The sequence below is a fragment of the Prionailurus bengalensis genome, chromosome E1 (genome assembly GCF_016509475.1).
Source record: "Prionailurus bengalensis isolate Pbe53 chromosome E1, Fcat_Pben_1.1_paternal_pri, whole genome shotgun sequence".
NCBI classification, from domain to species: Eukaryota; Metazoa; Chordata; class Mammalia; order Carnivora; family Felidae; genus Prionailurus; species Prionailurus bengalensis.
The window spans coordinates 4,564,116-4,583,661 of record NC_057347.1 but is presented as its reverse complement, the minus strand read 5'-3'; the positions used below and the strand labels follow the sequence as shown (position 1 = coordinate 4,583,661).

The 19,546-nt window shown below is 46.7% G+C and overlaps 2 protein-coding genes across 3 annotated transcripts in view; both read left to right on the top strand.

The window, feature by feature from the left end:
* LOC122484961 (myosin-4) overlaps window positions 1–4,433 on the top strand; it is a 91,058-nt gene extending 86,625 nt beyond the window's left edge. For both annotated transcript variants that reach the window (XM_043583132.1, XM_043583130.1), the window contains exons 42-43: window positions 3,180–3,183; window positions 4,421–4,433. In XM_043583132.1, the coding sequence (XP_043439067.1) occupies window positions 3,180–3,183; window position 4,421 (5 nt within the window). In that variant the 3' untranslated portion in view covers window positions 4,422–4,433. The remainder of the gene's footprint in view (window positions 1–3,179; window positions 3,184–4,420) is intronic.
* Window positions 4,434–9,676: 5,243 nt separating this feature from the next.
* Window positions 9,677–19,546, top strand: part of LOC122486019 (myosin-13) — a gene marked incomplete at its 5' end in the record, with an annotated part of 51,070 nt that continues 41,200 nt past the window's right edge. The window contains 8 exons of the mRNA XM_043585500.1: window positions 9,677–9,916; window positions 10,004–10,160; window positions 12,246–12,273; window positions 12,361–12,472; window positions 13,574–13,666; window positions 15,888–15,951; window positions 16,043–16,141; window positions 16,251–16,354. Coding sequence (XP_043441435.1) covers window positions 9,677–9,916; window positions 10,004–10,160; window positions 12,246–12,273; window positions 12,361–12,472; window positions 13,574–13,666; window positions 15,888–15,951; window positions 16,043–16,141; window positions 16,251–16,354 — 897 coding nt within the window. The remainder of the gene's footprint in view (window positions 9,917–10,003; window positions 10,161–12,245; window positions 12,274–12,360; window positions 12,473–13,573; window positions 13,667–15,887; window positions 15,952–16,042; window positions 16,142–16,250; window positions 16,355–19,546) is intronic.

Genomic DNA, 19,546 nt, shown 5'->3' with positions numbered 1-19,546 from the left:
GGAGAATGTAGACTATTCAAGGGAGTGTTTTTCCTACACGCCTGAAAGAGGCTTTGCCTACAATTCACACCTTTCTCTTATTTCCAAATGAATTAACTACTGGCTTTAAGCATCCAGGTTAAATTTGGATCATTTCCTCTCCCTCCTTTCTTTTTTTTTTCCTGACCGCTCACAGCCCCCTACTCTCAGCCAGAAGCATCATCTCCCTAAGGCCCCATAGCATTTCATCAGGCTCTTTCAGAGTTTATGTTACTTTTCCTTGGTTGACGATTTATTTGATCGTTTCTCTTTAACTCTTACTAAATTTTGCATTCACGTAGGACAGAGACCATCTTTATTCTTCTTTGCACCTCATCTTAAAGAACTGACATGGTACTTTGCACACACAGAAGATACTTTTTAAAAAAATATAAACCGTATGTTGTAATTAACCAATTATTTAAAGAATAATCATTTAACCAAAGGGGGGGGAGTAGCAAATTTAATTCCATCCCACATCTGCTGTGTACCTTTTTAAAAGCAGAACTTGCAGCAAACACAGTTTCTATATTTATTTAAACTGTTATATAAACATATATATTATATATTTATTTATTTATTTATTTATTTATTTATTTATTTAGAGTTCACTTTTTCTTTGTGTTTGGTTTTGGTTTCTGAAACGACCCCCAAGAAGACACATTGCTCCTGAAGGACACCGACCATCACTTTGGAAACCAAGAAGGTAAGAGTCAATTTCAACCAGATTTGAAATTAGCAAACTTTGTTTTACCTATTTTCATTCTGACTGCGCTCATAAGGAGCTGGAATTGAGGACACTGAAACCAATTACTTAAGTATTCCTAAAGGCAGATTTCAAAATATGCAGGTTTTACCAAATGAAGAATAGTTCCCCAAATTTGCTCATTACCCTAATAGGCATAAAATACAGTGCAGAATTTTGACACACAAGCTCCAGGTCAATATAGTTAGTTGGCCCAGAAGGTAACGTTCAACGTTCATACTGTCATGATTCAGTCTTCACACACAGGCTAACCTTGCTGTTCCTTGAGCAGTCTACATCATTGAATCCACCCAACTATGCCTTTCCTCCGAGAGAACAGAGATCGATTCAAACCTATACTAATAAAAAGCCCTTTCCTTCCCACCTCCCTGCAAGATTTGCATTTACTAGAGACAATTCCAGATGACTTAGGACCAAGGACACCAAAGTATAATTGAGTCATGACCCCACCATTGCCAACAAGATATGGTGGCTGAGGAACTCCCAGCCTGAAGGGGGATGAAAGAAATTCAAGAGCGACATCAGGTGCCCTGACGGCGAACAGATAAAGGGGGGTGGGGCACTCAGAAGGTGGCAATGGAGATTAAGTGGACCCGGGTGGCTGACTCAGAAGACCCCCAAGGACAGGAACAGAGTTGGGGGATGAAGAGACAGGGCTGCATGGGCATATAAGCCCAGATCCAGTTTTTGAAACAGAGAAGATGCTAATTGAGGGACTTGGGGAGGGCAGCGTCCAGGAGCACCATGAGTCACGCCTAGAGAGTTGGATCAGACCTAACAAGGCAAAGCTGATCAGCCAAGAATGAATGGTTTTATCCTTGGGTCGCAGAGCACAGTTGCATAACTATGACGAGAAGACCTGACTTAGCAACCGCACGCACGCAGAGGATTGAGGGGGTTTTGCTTGACAGTGAGCGGTGAGTCAGCAGGGGGACAGGGCTGCCAAAAGGCAGTCGCCACCTTGGGCGTTGCACCTGGGTCAAGAGAGGGGAGGGCACAAGGTGATGGAGGACGACATGTGGTTTGGATGTCATACTTTGAGAGATTAACAGCAGTGGGTTCGCCATGACAGTAGAGGAGAGTCAGAAGCACATCACGGAGGAAGCAGGTGAAGGTGGGACGGAGGCCGTTCAGCATGGAGAAGAGAAAGCTAAGAAGAACCAGAGAAGCCGCCAGATGGGTTCAGAGTTGTCTTGTGGGCAGAAGGCTCGCACTCCCCCTGTTGTTACCAAGAGCCGGGATGCGGGTGGGTCGCCCAGCAGTTACAACAAGACAGATTTTAGTCTCCAGCACGAAGAATCTTGAGCCCGTGAAAACTGTCCAAAACAAAGAGAGCTGTCCCTGACGGTGTTCAAGGAGGAGGGATAACTAACCCCTTTTCCAGAATGTTGCTGACACGACTCGTGCCTCATCCAGGTAGTAAAATTAGGAGATCCTGGGTTCCGAGTCACGGTTAGAGTAGTGGCTAAAAGGAAAGAATCTGCACTTTAAAACTGATCGTGACTTGAAACCCACAGGAAAGTCTTGTTTCCCTGAGATGCCTAAAAATAGTTTGTCCGTGGGCTATTGTGGTTGTCCCCATCTTCAGGCTCTATTCTTACCCACCGTCACACATTCTGTGATATATCCATTTAACACCAGTACTGTTAAGTCCCTTAATGATTTTATTTACATGGATTCCCTTTTTTTCTTCGATTTTTTTTAATGTTTATTTATCTTTGAGAGAGAGAGAGCACGGGGGAGGGACAGAGAGACAGGATCCGAAGCAGGCTCTGCGCCAACACCAGAGACCCCACCGCAGGATTCGAATTCGTGAACCCTGAGATCATGACCTGAGCCGAAGTCAGATGCTTAACCCACTGAGCCACCCAGGCGCCCCTTCTTCGATTCGTTTTTTTAGTCACCCTACCCTGGATGCTTGCTATGAAAGTGTGGACCACCAGCTGAGACATTTGTTAGATCTTCAGAATTTCGATCCCACCCCAGACCTGCTGCATCAACACACGCATTTCAGCAACACGCCCAGGTGGATTCATCCGCACACTAACGTGTGAGAAAAACACTGCCTTATATCACATCACCAGCATCAACGGGAACAGCACACTCTCTAAATGGGAGGCACATATCAATCACCCTGTTTGACCCATTTTAATTTTCTTCACATTTTTCACAAAATATTATCCCTGAACATGAGAAGCATCTTACAATCAGTGAAATGAGGACTGTAGTGAGGTGCGTTTTTTTATTTCTGAAACATGAAATAATTTACCTCGCAATTGATGACAGGTTTTGATACGATAATAGATTTAACGAACACATGATTATTACAATTAAGAAATATTTGCCTAAGGTCATTTTGTGCAGGACCGATGGACCATGCCATGGTTTTGGAAAGAGTGGTTTCAGGAGAGCAAAATAATGACTCAAGCTAGTAGTTCCCAAACATCGCTGGGTTTGAGGCCCTTGGGAAGAATTCAGGTTCCCCAGCCTCAGCCACAGAGATTCTGTTGCCAATGATTGACGTAGATCATTTTCCAACACTGGGTATCATGCTGAATGCTAACCCATGCTAAATCATGTAAGGTCATACACCTGTAACCTGACAAGATTCCCTTATTGTGCCAACAACTCTCAAGTGTAACCTGCAGATCTTCAGAGATTCCTAAGAACTTTTCAGGAGGAACAGGAGATCCAGACAATTTTCATAATAATGCCTAGATACTATTTGCCTTGTTTCACTGTGTTAACCTAATGATGCAAAACAAGGGTGGGCAAGACTTCCGGTGCTTTATTACAAATCAAGGGATGCCACCAAGCCAGACTAGTTGGAAAAAAAAAATTGTTTTTAATTTTAAAAACCAGTTTTGGGGGCACCTGGGTGGCTTGGACGACTGAGTATCCAACTTTGGCTCAGGTCATGATCTCACAGTTTATGAGGTTCTGCGAGTTCCAGTCCTGCACTGGGCTCTCTGCTGTCAGCACAGAGCCTTCTTTAGATCCTCTGTCTCCCTCGCTCTCTGCCCCTCCCCCACGTTCTCTCTCTCTCCCTCTCTCTCTCAAAAATAAATGAAACATTTAAAAATTCTTAAAAAACTAAATTAAAAAATAAAAGCCAGTTGTACTTAAAAATTACTTACAATTTCCAGCAACAAAAATTATTAATTTTAGCATCCTTCAATTCTTGCATACATATATTTAGAATATTCTCTGTGATGAAATGGGAAGTCTGTGGAAGGCACTCCTGCTACGTACCAGAGTTAGGTGGTTGTCTCCAGGAAAAGCACATGCACAGTTGCTTGAGTTGCAGTATGAGCTAGCCACTATATTCACACGGTGCCATCAATACTTGAAAGAAATGTGGTTTTCCAGAACTGGATATTTGGCAGACATGTTCTCAGAAAGGAATGAAGTCTGCTTAGCATTTCGAGAAAAACACCTGACAGTATTTGTTACTAATGATACAGTTGAACTTTCTTTTTTTTTTTAATGCTTATTTATTTTTTGAGAGAGAGAGAGAGACAGAGCATGAGTGGGGGAGGGGCAGAGAGAGAGGGAGACACAGGATCCGAAGCAGGCTCCAGGCTCCGAGACATCAGCACAGAGCCCGATGCGGGGCTCGAACCTACAAACTATAAGATCATGACCTGAGCCGAAGTCAGATGCTTAACCGACTGAGCCACCCAGGTGGTCCCATATTTGAGCTTTCAAGCAAAAATTAGAATTTTTGAATACTTGCATCTGCTACCACTTAACTTGACAACTTCCTAATGCTTGAAGAATTTTCTAATGAAGTCAGTGCAGACATTGATAATTGTGATTGTTTCATATCCTGTTTCGAAACTTAACATTTGGAAGTTTCGTATAACTCAGGGAACCAGTATTTTCCAAGGGACTCACGTATGATGTTCACAGGTGGGAAAAGATCCATTCAAAGTTCAAATACAGGGGGCGCCTGGGTGGCTCAGTCAGTTAAGCGTCCAACTTAGCTCAGGTCATGGTCTCGCAGTTCATGGGTTTGAGCCCCACATCGTACAAAATATTCCTGGATACAGTTTCAGATTTTATTCCACATTGCAATTAGCCTTTAAGGAACTACCACTTGTCATGTTTTGGTACAATATCTAAGAAGAATATTCACAATTATTTGAAAAGACAATGAAAATACTCTCTCCTTTTCCAAACTACGTAACTGTAGAAGGCCAGATTTTCTGTATTTACTTTAACCAAAATAAAACAAATAAGCAAGGCACGCCTGGGTGGCTCAGTCAGTTAAGCATCCGACCTCGGCTCAGGTCATGATTTCACGGTCATGGGTTCGAGCCCCACATCGGGCTCTGTGCTGACAGCTCAGAGCCTGGAGCCTGCTTCGGATTCCGTGTCTCCCTCTCTCTCTGCTCCTAACCCACTCATGCTCTGTCTTGCTCTGTCTTTCAAAAATAAATAAATGTGAAAAAAAAATTAACAACAAAAATAAAACTCCCAGTAACAGACTGAGTACAGAAGCAGGCATGAAAATCCAGCTGTCTTTTATTCAGCAGACATTAAAGAAAGTTGCAAAAATAAGAAACAATGCTACTCTTCACACTAATTCATTTTTGTTCTGGAAAATATAGTCATTTGCATAAAAATGTATTATTTACGCTAACGGGTAATGGATTTGATAGTAATTTTATTTTACTTATTTTTTAAGTTTATTTATTTTTGGGGGGGGAGGGGCAGAGAGAAAAGGAGAGAGAAGTCTAAGTAAGTGCCACACTGCCAGCACAGAGCCCAACATGGGGCTCAAACCCACAAAGCGTGAGATCGTGACCTGAGCCGAGATCGAGAGTTGGATGCTTAGCCGACTGAGCCCCCTAGGTGTCCCTAATAGTAATTTTAAACGAATTAATGAATATTTTTAAATGCTCTCCACTTTAATTTCTAATGTCTAGTCTCTCCTCTGAAAATCTAACCACCATGGTTCAGCGGAGGCACTGACCAAAGTAGAATTACGATGCAGCCTAGCCGAATAAGGCCCAGAGGGAAGCAAATGCTTCTCTGCCTGTAGGAATAAAACCCCACAGTGGCACCAGAAGGAATAATAAAACAACTGTTACCCACGAAGAGCAATTTCATAACGGGTAAGCTGGGGGAGACTGACTTCCGCGAGAGAACCATAAACAGTTCAATCCTCCTACTTTTAATAGGAAACGTAAAAGGCCTTATTAGAAAAAGAGATGAACTTCTCTTAAGAGAGCTGTGGGGATACACGTGTGTAACTTCACTCTATAATCAGTTACAGGAGAACAAGTAGGAGGGAAACGGGAGGGAAAGGGAAGGTGGGTAACTGGGGGAAAAGAAGTGGAGGGGCCCCAGGGTGGGAGGGGGGCGGTCAGAATCCAAAGGGGCGGGACAAGCAGGTGCAGAGGCAGAAAAGGAGTCTGAGAGTCACAGCATCTGCAGGGGCCTTAGAAATAAGCTAGACTTGCGACCTCATTTTAAGTGGAAATAGAGGGGCGCCTGGGTGGCTCAGTTGGTTGAGTGTCGACTTCGGCTCAGGTCATGATCTCACGGTTTGTGAGTTCGAGCCCCGCGTTGAGCTCTGTGCTGACAGCTCGGATGGAGGCTGGAGCCTGCTTCAAATTCTGTGTGTCTCTCTCTGCCCCTCCCCTGCTTGTGGCCTCTCTCTCTCTCTCTCTCCCTCTCTCTCTCTCTCTCTCTCAAAAATAAATAAACATTTTTTAAAAATTAAGTGGAAACAGAGGCCCGGTGAAGCTAAGTGGTTTGACCAAGTGCGGCACTGGGACGTTAAAGCCAGGTTTTCTGGCTTCTAAGCAGGGAAAATACATAGAAGGATCAATGAAGGGGGGGGGGTGGTTTGGGGAGGGAGGGACAGGATGGAGGGAGGGAGAGGGGAGAGAGGGAGAGGGAGAGGCACGTGTACACATACTCACACACACACACACACCAGCCAGTGAGTTGTAAGGCAGGTGTTAATCTAATTAAACACTGCCTGTCACACCCTGACACTGTTACACACAAGTGAAATTTGGGGGACACTGCACGATGGCCAATACCTCTCAAGTCTGCTATGCGTAGAAATCACCTGGAGATCTCATTAAAATGCAGCTTCTGGGGTCACCAGGGCGGCTCAGTCAATTCAAGCCTCCGACTTCGGCTCAGGTCACGATCTCACCATTTGTGGGTTCGAGCCCCACATCGGGCTCTGTGCTGACAGCTCAGAGCCTGGAGCCTGCTTCGGATCCTCTGTCTCCCTCTCTCTCTGCCCCTCTCCCACTCACACCCTGTCTCTCTCTCTCTCTTAAAAATAAATAAACATTAAAAAAAAATTTTAATGCAGCTTCTGATTCTGTATCTGGCGTGGGTTCTGCATTTCCAGCACATCCCTGGGTGGTGCAATTATAACAGGTTCAAGGACCACATTTATAAGAAGGTTTGAGGCCAGCAGTTCTCAGATGTGGTCCCTAGACCAGCAGCAGCAGCATCACCTTGGAACTTGCTCGAAATGCAAATTCTCAGGCCCTCCCCCAGACCTACTGAATCAAAACTCCAGGGTTGGGGCCCAGTCCTCTGTGTTTTAACAAGCCCTCCAGGTAAACTCTGGTGCACATTAAAATGCAGAACCACTGTATTTGGCCATAATGCTTCCCATCAGCTTGCTGCCTAGAATGTTCTAAGCGAGTGTGGCAAGAGTATTTATGTTCAAGTCATTACTTTCCATTGGGCTGTCTGAAATTTCTACTAGGAACTATCAACATCCCAATCACTGTTTTCAGACACCCTTAAGATTTGGGAATCTTAAGAGGATCTTAAGATTTGAGATCACATGGCTCAAACAAAGTATGTCATTAAGGAAGTGCTTCCCAAGTCCTCTTTTGTTGGGCTCACCTTTGTTGGGCTCACTCTGGTTGATTCAGACTTCCTTCCGAGCGTGGAGCTGAACTAAGAGATATCCCCCCAAATCAGCACCCAGGGATGAAAACCACCCCTCAACCATTTTTCTTAGAATGCAGTCTCTCCCTTAGCTCATTGCTCCTTGCCCACTCTAAGCCCCTAGACATAGTCCTGGATTCATCATGACCTAAATTAATCCCAGGAGCTTTTGATCCGACCCCCTGGATGGGTAGAAATAATAGGGCGGGACCCTTTAGATTCAGGAGTCACCAGGCTCCAGACTCAGCCATCTCCCTGGTCTTCCCAGCCCCCCTGCAGTCATGAGTTCTGATGCCGAGATGGCCATTTTTGGAGAGGCGGCTCCCTACCTGCGGAAGCCGGAGAAGGAGAGAATCGAGGCACAAAACCGCCCCTTTGATTCTAAGAAAGCCTGCTTTGCAGTAGATGATAAGGAAATGTACGTGAAAGGTATGATCCAGAGCAGGGAAAATGACAAAGTCACGGTCAAGACACTGGATGACCGGGTAAGTGTTGATCTCAGATGTCCTTGAAAATGTGGGCATTCTCATGTACCTTTGGCATGGAATATTGGAAATCACGTGCTAGTCCGAAGCAATGTGAAGACAGAACACAACTAACGTTGATCTATTCCGTAGTGAAGTGACATTTGCAAACGCCTTCTTTCCTGCTTCTTTCGTTTTTCCGGGACTTGGGCTTTGAGAGTTTTTGTGATGTTTGCTTTGGAGAAAGGAGAAGGTTAGGGTGGCAGAGGTTGGACCATTTAAGGGAAAGATCGATGCTGGTTGCTGCTGGGTGGGCCAGTCAAATGTCATTCCCTAGGCTGCAGAGTGACTTATAGAGAAAACACTAGAGGCAATTCCTAGCTTAATGTAGAGAATTACAGGGCACCATTCAATTCAATATTCACTGGAAGCCCACCACGCCTGGCGTCCATCACTTTGCAGACAGAAGCAAATCTCACAACCTGCCTTCCCAAAGTTTACCATCTTGTGTAGGAATCAAGATGTGACTGGCAGGTATGAGTCTCAGTTCACAAACTCAGGCATACAAGGCAGATCTTTATTTTATTTGTTGTTTGTTTATTGAACTTAACCTCTGATTTCAGCCTCTTTGCACTGAGATGGAAATAAATTTTCTTCAGTCATTCTTGGGGGCCCCTCCCTTGGTTGTGCCTCATTTTCAGAATCTTACACGGTCACATGCTGAGGATCTCACTGCTTCCCCGAATGATCTGAAAAGAAACAAGTCCCAATGTCTGAAGGTTCAGGATACACAGAATTTTCCATCTCCCCTTATGCTATCTTGGGTATCTTACTCTAGTGCAGAGCAGCGGGGCAAATGAGTCTCCTTTCCTCAAGAGATTTGGCCCGTACCAACAAATCCCCGCCTTTTTGCCTTCTGAGGGGAAAGCCACAGAAGGGAAATCAAGTAATAGTCTCAGAAATATACAGTTTGACCACGGACCATGGTGTAAGCCCAAATGCTGTAAATGCAAAGAATGATGGAACCCCGGAAAAGATAGGGAGACAGGAAACAGGTCACAGGGGAGGCGTCGCCTGAGCTGAACTTTGAGGCGTTCTGAACATAATTTCGGTGAAGGTACTCGAGACAAAGGAACCCATGTGAGCAGAGGTATTGAGGTGGAAATGCACAGAAGACACTGGAATACTTCTTTCCAGCCTCTCGACCTTTGTCTCATATCAGCACTCACGGCAAATGGGTCGAACAGAGGCGGCCCGCCCTGCCCTGGCCTTGGCCATCTGGAGTCCCACTTGGACCCCGAGGGCTAAAGGGCTCTATCGCCATGCATACCTGTGGCTCATTCCCCGCACACGGGATGGCATGCTGACAGGGGGCACCAGACCAGACCCGGTTATGCAGTTTTACCGGGATTAGGTTAATCAAGGATAGTTCTTTGTGGATCATCTCTGGGAACGGAGATGATCCATAAAGCTGCTCATGGTGGTGGGGTGATCACACTGCAGTGTCGCACGACTTCCTCCGCACCAGGTAGAGTGGGGTACAGAGCATGGGCTCTCCTACTCATCATGTGCTTTTCCTCTCAATCCCCAGACACTCACCCTGAACAGTGACCAGGTGTTCCCCATGAACCCTCCCAAGTTTGACAAGATCGAGGACATGGCCATGATGACGCATCTGCATGAGCCCGCCGTGCTGTACAACCTCAAAGAGCGTTACACAGCCTGGATGATCTACGTGAGTGCCCTTTGGCATCTCCTTATTAAGCTGCCCCCCTCTCCGAGTAAAGCAAGATCCACATGCTGCATTTTCTGGTTTTCCCAGACCTACTCAGGCCTCTTCTGCGTCACCGTCAACCCCTACAAGTGGCTGCCGGTGTACAACCCCGAGGTGGTGGCCGCCTACCGAGGCAAGAAGCGCCAGGAGGCCCCGCCCCACATCTTCTCCATCTCAGACAACGCCTATCAGTTCATGCTGACGGGTGAGTCATTTCTTCAATCCGTATTTTTTACGAATAGTTTTTAGTTCCTTATTCAAGCCCTTTCATTGGGCTGCTTCTCAGCTAATTATTCAAGCCCTTCGATCATCCGGATGGGGCGATGAGCAAAGTGACCTTGGGAGACTCCGATGATTACATGATGATTTTGCAGTATCTTCCATTACCAGCCATGGTTCGTAGGCCAGTGCTGACGACTGATGCTGCGCTGCGCACATTCTTACTGGGGGGGGGGGGGACCAGGAACGCAGAGAGATGCCCTGCTCTTACCTCCACAGAATCCCCCAACATGAGCATGCTTAGAAGGGAGCCTATTAGTGGCAGCTAGAAAGCAAAGTTGGAGAAATGCGCATAGCAAAGTCCCTGCCCTGTCTTCCTCCCCAGACTCGGGTTCTTCCGTCTCTTCCCTAAATTTCCAGGAGGGCACAGGATGTAGAGATGTGACGATAGTGTCGTCTCTGAGACGACACCCTGTTTTCTGTCACTTTGACCTGCTACTTTCACCTGACTCGATTTGGTGCAGACTCAAGAAGCAGAAGCAAGCCTCTGAGATTTGACGACCCTGAAAGTCATCTCCTAAACCTCATGTTGTCCAGACCTCAGCCCTTCCTCTCTCACACTCAGTCCTAGACATTACTGTACATTTCATATTTGTCTGCAAATCAACTAAAGTTACATCAATTTGAAAAGGAAGATCGATAGCACTATTTTTTTTTTGTTTGAGGAGGGTTTAATATTTTTTTAATGTTTATTCACCTTTGAGAGAGAGAGAGGCAGAGCATGAGCAAGGGAGAGACAGAGAGAGAGGGAGACCCAGAATCTGAAGCAGGCTCCAGGCTCTGAGCTGTCAGCACAGAGCCTGATGTGGGGCTCGAACCCACAAACCATGAGATCATAACCTGAGTCGAAGTCAGATGCTTAACTGACTGAGCCCCCAGGTGCCCTGTGGAGGGGGGGTAGTTTTAAAGCTTATTTACTTATTTTAAGAGAGAGAGAGAGAGGCATGCACATGAGTTGGGGAGGGTCAGAGAGAGAGAGAATCTTACGCAGATTCCACACTCAGAGTGGAGCCCAACGTGGGGCTCGATCCAACAAACCATGAGATCATGACCTGAGATGAAATCAAGAGTCACATGTTTAACTGATGGAGCCACCCAAGCGCCCCCAATACCACTATTTGTATGAGTTTCTAGGGCTGCTGTGGCAAAATCCCATAAAGCAGGTGGCTTACACAACAGAAATTATTGTCTCAAAGTCTGGAGGTGGAAAGTCCAAGGCTGGGGTATCAGCGTGGTTGGGTCCTTCCAAGGGCGGAGAGGCAGAATCTGTCCCCTGCCCCTCTTGCAGTTTCTGGGGGTTTCCTGGCTGTCTGGGGGGTTCCTTGGCTTATAAAAACATCACTCGGCTTATACATTTGCCTTTACATGGTGTTCTCCCTGAGTGGATCTATCGCCAAACCTCTCCTTTTGATAAGGACCGAAATCATATTGGATTTGGGCCCCACCCACCCCAGGGTGACCTTATCTTCACCAATAGCACCTGCAAAGACCCTGTTTCCAAACAAGGTCACATTCTGAAGTCCTGGGGGTAAGGATCTCAACATATGAATTTGTGGGGGACACCACTCAACTCATAAGCGACTGTAAATGGAAAACCACGGTCACTTTCCACGAGTACAGAGTAAAGGTAAAAGAAAATCTCAATGACAACCAATCAGTGCCCATAGATTCTAATTAGAAGCCGTGCCTTCCCACAAGCCCTGAGTCTGAGACTTGTTCTTTGTTGAGAAATGGCTGGCAAGGAGTTAAAGACCCATGAACAAGAAAAACTTTCACACTGTGGGATTCACTGTTCACTCGCCACGCTGTCCGTGGTGCACATCCCACATTTGGGGAACCTGCACCAATGGTCGAGAGGAAGATTAGACACGCCCCAGCCTCACACCGCTAGTTCAGGTCAGCGCCACACGGACCCCGACCACACCCGATGTTGCCCTGTTTTTTGTTTTTTGTTTTTTATTCCGTGTGTTTGCTGTTTCTTTATTCCGTTTTCTTCCCTCTGCATTTCCAGATCGAGACAATCAGTCCATCCTCATCACGTGAGTAACCTGTGTTTGCACCATGAGGACACGGAAGCCGGCACTGCCCCTTCCACCCTTTTATCTCCCTTACTTTTAAATCGGCAGCGGAGAATCCGGCGCGGGGAAGACCGTGAACACCAAGCGTGTCATCCAGTACTTTGCAACAATTGCGGTCACTGGGGACAAAAAGAAGGAGCAGCAGCCAGGCAAGATGCAGGTAAGCAGCTCCCTCCATCGGGAGGTTTGCGGGCATGACTCCAACTTAGAGAGTGGGTGAGCACCAAGTGTAGGCAGTGTGCCGCGTCGTGTCCTAAGGGTGCTTGTGGGGCAGGGCGGAAGGTGGTGGCCAGGGACAGGTGAGCAACTCGCTATGCACTCCCCTCCAGGAGGGATGCTTCAGGCCAGGGGCTCTCAAAAAACAGGTGAGCGCACGTAAGAATCACCAGGAGGGCTTGTGAACGACCGATCGCTAAGCCCCTGGCCCAGAATTTCTGACCGAAATGCCAATCTCACATTCACAACGCTGACGCTTTGCATTTTCCTCACGTTCCCTCTGTTCACGCAACTGGTCCAGGGATCACACTTTGAGAACCAGCTGGGCAGGACAGGAGTTTGAAAACTGCCCTGGAGACAGAAGGATAAGCAGTCGTGGTGGGGGGTGAGGGTAAAAGTTCTACCTTCTTAAAAAAATTTTTTTAATGTTTATTTCTGAGACAGAGAGAGACAGAGCATGAGTGGGGGAGGGGCAGAGAGAGAGGGAGACACAGAATCCGAAGCAGGCTCCAGGCTCTGAGCTGCCAGCACAGAGCCCGACATCTTCTTTAAGCGGACTTCTGAGCAATAGTTCTCATGACATATTTTTTGCTACTTGAAATTTTTTTGAGAACCACTATTTCTATAAGTGATCTCTTGGGGCACTTTAATTGCTCAATTCTATTTATACTTCTGAATCCAAATCTATTAGTTGGGTCCTGATGCATGCAGTAACGGGTGTATGTATTCTAAAAATCCATGCTTTATAATGAAGTGTTATCAGAGAAGAAAGGCAGCCTGAAAAATCAAGATGAAGCCTGAAATCTGGTGTGACCAGAGTCACGTCAATGCTATACTAATCAGACCGTCTCCTGGATGGGACCTTGAAGCCTCCTCGGGAGGTGGGGGGTGAGGCTGTGGGTTCCTTCTCACATCTGCACTGGCCACCGGGCTGGACTGGTCAGCATCTCTCCTTGGACCCTGCATACACACACTCGAGTCACCAGGGGGCTCCTTCAGGGGACAGTCCCAAGTCCTCCCTTTGTCTCTTCTTGTTTATTATTAGGGGACCCTGGAAGATCAAATCATCCAGGCCAATCCCCTGCTGGAGGCCTTTGGAAACGCCAAGACTGTGAGGAATGACAACTCCTCAAGATTTGTAAGACCCAGTCCAATTTTCCACACCCCCCCACCCCCACCCCAGAACCAAACCCTCTCCTCAAATGCTGGATATTAAAAAATGCCACATAAACCAGAATATAGCCAGCCCTATTCTACCCTCACGTGATTCAGATCTATCTGCCCTGCTGGGATATTCTGATACACTGAAGAACGTGTTGGCTCATTCTTGGCAGAGGGACAATTATCTGTCCCTTCCTAACTAGACAGCGACATCTCAGAGCATCCTGAAGTTATGGCGATTCAGGTTCCACAAGGAGAGAGCAATTCTTTTATGCTAAAATTGGTCTCTTGAGGCAGAAACTTTTTTTTGGGGGGGGTTGCAGAGGGAGAGAGAAAATCTTAAGCAGGCTACAGGCTCAGCACAGAGCCTGATGAGGGGCTTGATCCCACGAACTGTGAGATCATGACCTGAGCCGATACCAAGAGTCAGATGCTTCACCTACTGAGCCACCCGGACGCCCCTTGAGGTAGCACATTTTAAAATGTTGAAGTCCGTTGAGCAATCTCATTGGCTTATTAGCCACATAAACCTTAGTGTGAATTAAGTGAGCAGCTTTAATTTCTCCAAGTCAGAGGCATTGGGAAAAGGAAAAGTCCTGTGAAGGCAGGAGAGCCCAAAACCTGGGAATAAGTTGATGTTGAAAATACTGAAAGATATGTTCCATCCCTCAATGTCTCACTTAAGTTTAGCTCAGCCAAAGAGGCATTGACTTCCTCCATCGGCAAATAAACAACCAGTCCTCTACCCAATCTCACTGTACCAGGAGGTGAGCAAATACCACGAGGTGAAGCCCTCATTTATGCCAGTAGTTGCAAAAGTACATCAGGACTTCACACATCTCAGGAGGTGGATAATCTCAAGCTTGTGTTTCATCGTTATTTCTCAAAGATAAAGTGGTCACCGATGAGAGAGTAGATGTAGCCATCAAGGACTGTGACAATGAGCCCTGACCTTTCTTTCTTTCTTTCTTTCCCTCGGTCCTCTGTGCATTGCTCATTTGCACATCTGTCCTCCCTGTGCACAACTAAAATCTCTTGCTCGTAGGGGATCTGGGTGCATGTTACACAGCAGAGACATGGTACATACATTGGCATCAAGTCAGTTATTGAGCTAACCTGGTGCCAGGAGGAAGACGATGCCTTTAGACACCCCCTATAGTGCTTAGGCCTCTCCTCTTGGCCCAGACCCAGAAGTCAAGGTCACCCTGGTTATTCTGTCTACCTTCCGCCCACCCACCAAACATCTGCAGGCTAAAACTTCCATCATTTCCCGCTGAGCAGCTAACAATACCGAAGACCAACACTTACAGTTCACTCATACCTCCACTGGCCCTACACCAACTGAAGTTTCATTCAGAAAATATACCAGGGCATCTGGGTGGCTCAGTCATTCAAGCATCTGATTCTTGGTATTGGCTCAGGTCACGATCTCACAGTTCATGGGATCGAGCCCCCTGTTGGGCTCTGCACTGAGAGTGTGGAGCCTGCTTGGGATTCTCTCTCTCCCTCTCTCTCTCAAAATAAATAAATAAGCTCAAAATAAAAGAAGAAAATATTGAGAATATTGCTGAATAACGACCACATTCCTGACTATGGGTGAATAAGCAAGGCAACATTTTTGCCCTCAGATTTGCTCACAGTTTGGTAAAGACCAATCACTCGTAAAATTTCACCTCTCGCCTCCCCTCCAAAGGGGAGAACTCAGACTCTGAATGTGTATTTGGGGAGCCAGAGAGCCTGGCCTGAGTCTCGGAGCTAGGGTTGCCTGTAGTAAGCAGTAAGGGAAACCAAAAGAAGAAATCTCAGAAGGAACAAAGGAGGTCAGCAAGACAATCCAATGAGACCCATCAAAGTTGTCATGAAGTGTTTGGGAATCCGGGTACCAGAGAGCAGGTTAAAAACCAAGGGGACAGTCTAGCGTGAGGTGGTCTCAAGAAGTTGGTGAGGGAGGCTGTGGGTGTCCCCAGAGCTGGAGGAACAGGGCCAGATGCTTTGGGTAGAACATCTGAGTCTTGATGGACCCAGAATGGGGACACCGGATGCCAGGCAGACAGAGAAGAGGCAAGTCCTCTGCATCTGGCATCACTTTCTCCGTGACCCTACATTTCCCACTCATGGCTGGTAGTGCCTAGCAAAAGCCAGCCACACTACCATATACATGAAATAATGGTGATGTTTGTCTACCTGCCATTGGACAGGGGAAATTCATTCGGATTCATTTCGGAGCCACGGGAAAGCTGGCATCTGCAGACATCGAAACCTGTGAGTCAGGGCACCCCACTGGGCACCATGGGATTTGACCACAGAGGCATCTCCCAGGGACCTCAAATCACATTATTTCCTGTTCCCTTAGATCTCTTAGAAAAATCCAGAGTGACATTTCAGCTGTCCAGTGAGAGAAGCTATCACATTTTTTACCAAATCATGTCAAACAAGAAGCCAGAACTAATCGGTAAGGTCTTAGGGGTTATTGCTCTCATCTTCCAGATCAGTCACGTGGGAAAAACACCCCGCGTACAAGGTGCGCGAGGCGCTGACGGGACCTCCTTTGTGTTTCACAGACTTGCTCCTCATTTCAACCAATCCCTTTGACTTCCCCTTCGTGAGCCAAGGAGAGGTCACCGTGGCCAGCATCGATGACAGTAAAGAGCTACTGGCGACTGACGTAAGCATCTTTTCTCCTTCCTCCTTTCTTTCTGTGTGGAATCACTGAGCTTGTGAACGGAGAGGCATCCTAGCGATCTAATGAGAAACGGGGCCCCAGAGATGTTAGGTGATCAGACCCAAGATCTCAGAGATGGAGATGTCAAGACAATTCATCCAGATTGCACCCCTCCCCAGCACCCAGCACCACCTCAGCAGATCCCGTGGGGGATCCAGAACGTTCTCCCAAACAGGACTTCCCGTTCCCTTCTCCAGCACTTTAGATGTTCACACGTATAAGGTTTTGAAAGGTTTTGTTGGAACTTCTCAGGTTACAAAACCATCTGCACAGTTCTTTAAGAAAAAATTTTTTTAAAAAATTTTTTTAAGTTTATTTATTTCTGAGACAGAGAGACAGAGCGTGAGTGGGGGAGGGGCAAAGAGAGAAAGGGAGACACAGAATTGGAGGCAGGCTCCAGGCTCCGAGCTGTCAGCACAGAGCCGGACACGGGGCTCAAACTCGAGAGATCATGACCCGAGCCTAAGTCAGACGCTTAACTGACTGAGCCACCCAAGCGCCCCAAGAAAAATTTTAAGACACAGCCAAGTATGAAGCAGGAAAGATAACCCACTCTGTAGCAGACGCTCCACTCCTCAGGCTACCTACCCACCCAGGCTCACCTTCAGCTCCCACATCCTTAGCACACCCATCAGCCCCCACCCCCCAGCCGTTAGCTTTGGGAAGCATTTCTAAGGTTAATAACTAGAATAATAATAACGAAGTGCATTGAGCACCTACATGAGCTAGGAGCTAAGATAAGGTCTCTGTCCGTGTTATCTTGTTTAAGCCTCCCCCAAACCTGATAGAGGTAACGACTATGACTTCTGATTCACAAAGATGGAAGTGGAGTCTTAGAAAAAAAAAAAAAACACACAATTTGCTCAAAGACAGAGTTTGTAAATGTTAGAGCGTTTGAAGCCAGATCTGCCCAACCCCAGGACTTCCTTTTTTTTTTTTTTTTTTTTTAATTAATTGCATTTTTAACGGGCAGACATCATCTCTGGGCAATTCATCTCCACTGCTGTTGTCTCTGCCCTCACAGGACCCATAAGAGCTGGTGGAAAGGGGTCTTGTCCAACAGGCTGGGGGCACTGTCCAGTGTCAGCTCCTTGGCTTTCATTTTGTGACATTTCCAGGTGACGCTAATTGTTTTAAGACAAGAGAATGCGGGGCGCCTGGGTGGCTCAGTCAGTTAAGTGTCCAACTTCAGCTCAGGTCATGATCTTGCGGTTCATGAGTTCGAGCCCCATGTCGGGCTCTGTGCTGATAGCTTGGAGCCTGGAGCCTGCTTCTGATTCTGTGTCTCCCTCTCTCTCTGCTCCTCCCCTGTTCTCTCTCTCTCTCTCTCTCTCTCTCAAAAATAAATAAACATTAAAAACAAAAAAGACAAGAAGAGAATGTTCTTGGGCAAATAAACTTTAGTTAACTCAAACCTAGCTATATATATTTTTACCAATTTTCCCCAGCCCTTACCAACTGATGAAGATGGAAAGATTGGGTTAATGACCTGGGCAAAGTCTCCCCAGCCCCCAAGAAAGAGCCTCTTAGATAATTTTTAAATTTTTTGTGTGTGATTGTTATTTATTTTTGAGGGGGAGGGAGGGGAAGAGAGAAAAGGAGACACAGACTCTGAGGCAGGCTCCAGGCTCTGAGCCGTCAGCACAGAGCGCAATGCAGGGCTCGAATTCATGAACCGCAAGATCATGACCCCAACTGAAGTCGGATGTTCAACCGACTGAGCCACCCAGGCGCCCCTTAGGTAATTCTTAAAGTCACCAAAGATGTCTCAGGTCCTCACCATAGGTCCCCAGCTGTCAGGGGCCGACACTGTTCATCCCTCTCATGGAGTTTTCCTGGGTGATGGTTTACAGCCGAGCAGAAGGGGATTTCTCCCTTCCAGGGACTGCGTTCTCCAGGAGGGTCCCCAGACAGTAATGCTTTCACCTGGTTCCTTTCAAAGTTCAACAAAAGGTTTTCTCTCTTAACCTACAATGACCCCTTCCTAGGACACAGATATGCATCTGATGGGGTGGGATATGGAGTCAGGGAGGCCACCACGGCCTCTCATCCTGCAGGTCAGCTCCTGGCATGGACTCTCCCTCTCCAAAAGGGGGCAGGACCCCAAGAGTGCCATCCTGCTGACACTGACCAACCTGCTCACCAGCATGTCCATACATGTCAAATCCACCAGTGGGGATTGCTTAGGCTCAGGCTGCAAGGCCTACTGCATAGTCAACACATACACCCCAGAGAAGGAGTCGCTAATTTAAGTCTTTGTGGTAGATGACGGGCCAAGGGCTGTTAGACCAAATCAACAACCGCTGTAGGCTCTGAAGTGACCCAAGCACTTGCTCTGGCCCCAGTTTTATCCCATCCTGCCTGTGTGACTTGGGGCAGGTCACTTATCCTTTTAGAACCTCAGGTCTCACCTGTAACTTTGGAAACATCTGCACACCTAGAAGGTTCTCATAGCGACTTGACAGGGCGATATATGGATGTGCCTAGCACAGGTAGGCTCTGCAAAAGTTTTCCCCTTCCTTATTTGAAAAGTGGTGGCATTCTCTTCCATGACCGTCCCTTGAGGCTCTAGTTGCCTGGGGCGCCATATTGTCTCAATTCTGAGCCACACCAGAATTGCCGGCTTACAATGCCAGGCTTTCAAGCTGTTGGACACTTCCTCAGGCACTCTGCATGACACTTCTTTCTCCTGCTATCACACAACGGTTCCCAATGGCCTCCTCCAGAAAACAGTCCTAAATCTATGTATGAAGGATTCAAATCAGTTCTTACAGACGCTTCACATTTTCTTCCATAATCTCCCCCTCCCACATAAACATGTTAGAGAAATGGATTTTAAATCAAATATATATAGACATGTATATATATATATATATGTATATATATATATGTAGTTTACATATATATATACTTTTTTGAGAGAGAGAGAGAGAGAAAACGAGCAGGGGAGGGGCAGAGAGAGAGGGAGACAGAATCCCAAGCAGGCCCCACACTGTCAGCACAGAGCACAACGGCTGGGCTCAAACTCACAAACCATGAGATCATGACCTGAGCTGAAATCAAGAGTCACACGCTTAACCGACAGAGCCATCCAGGCGCCACAAAGAAATGGCTTTTAACCCCTATCTTAACACA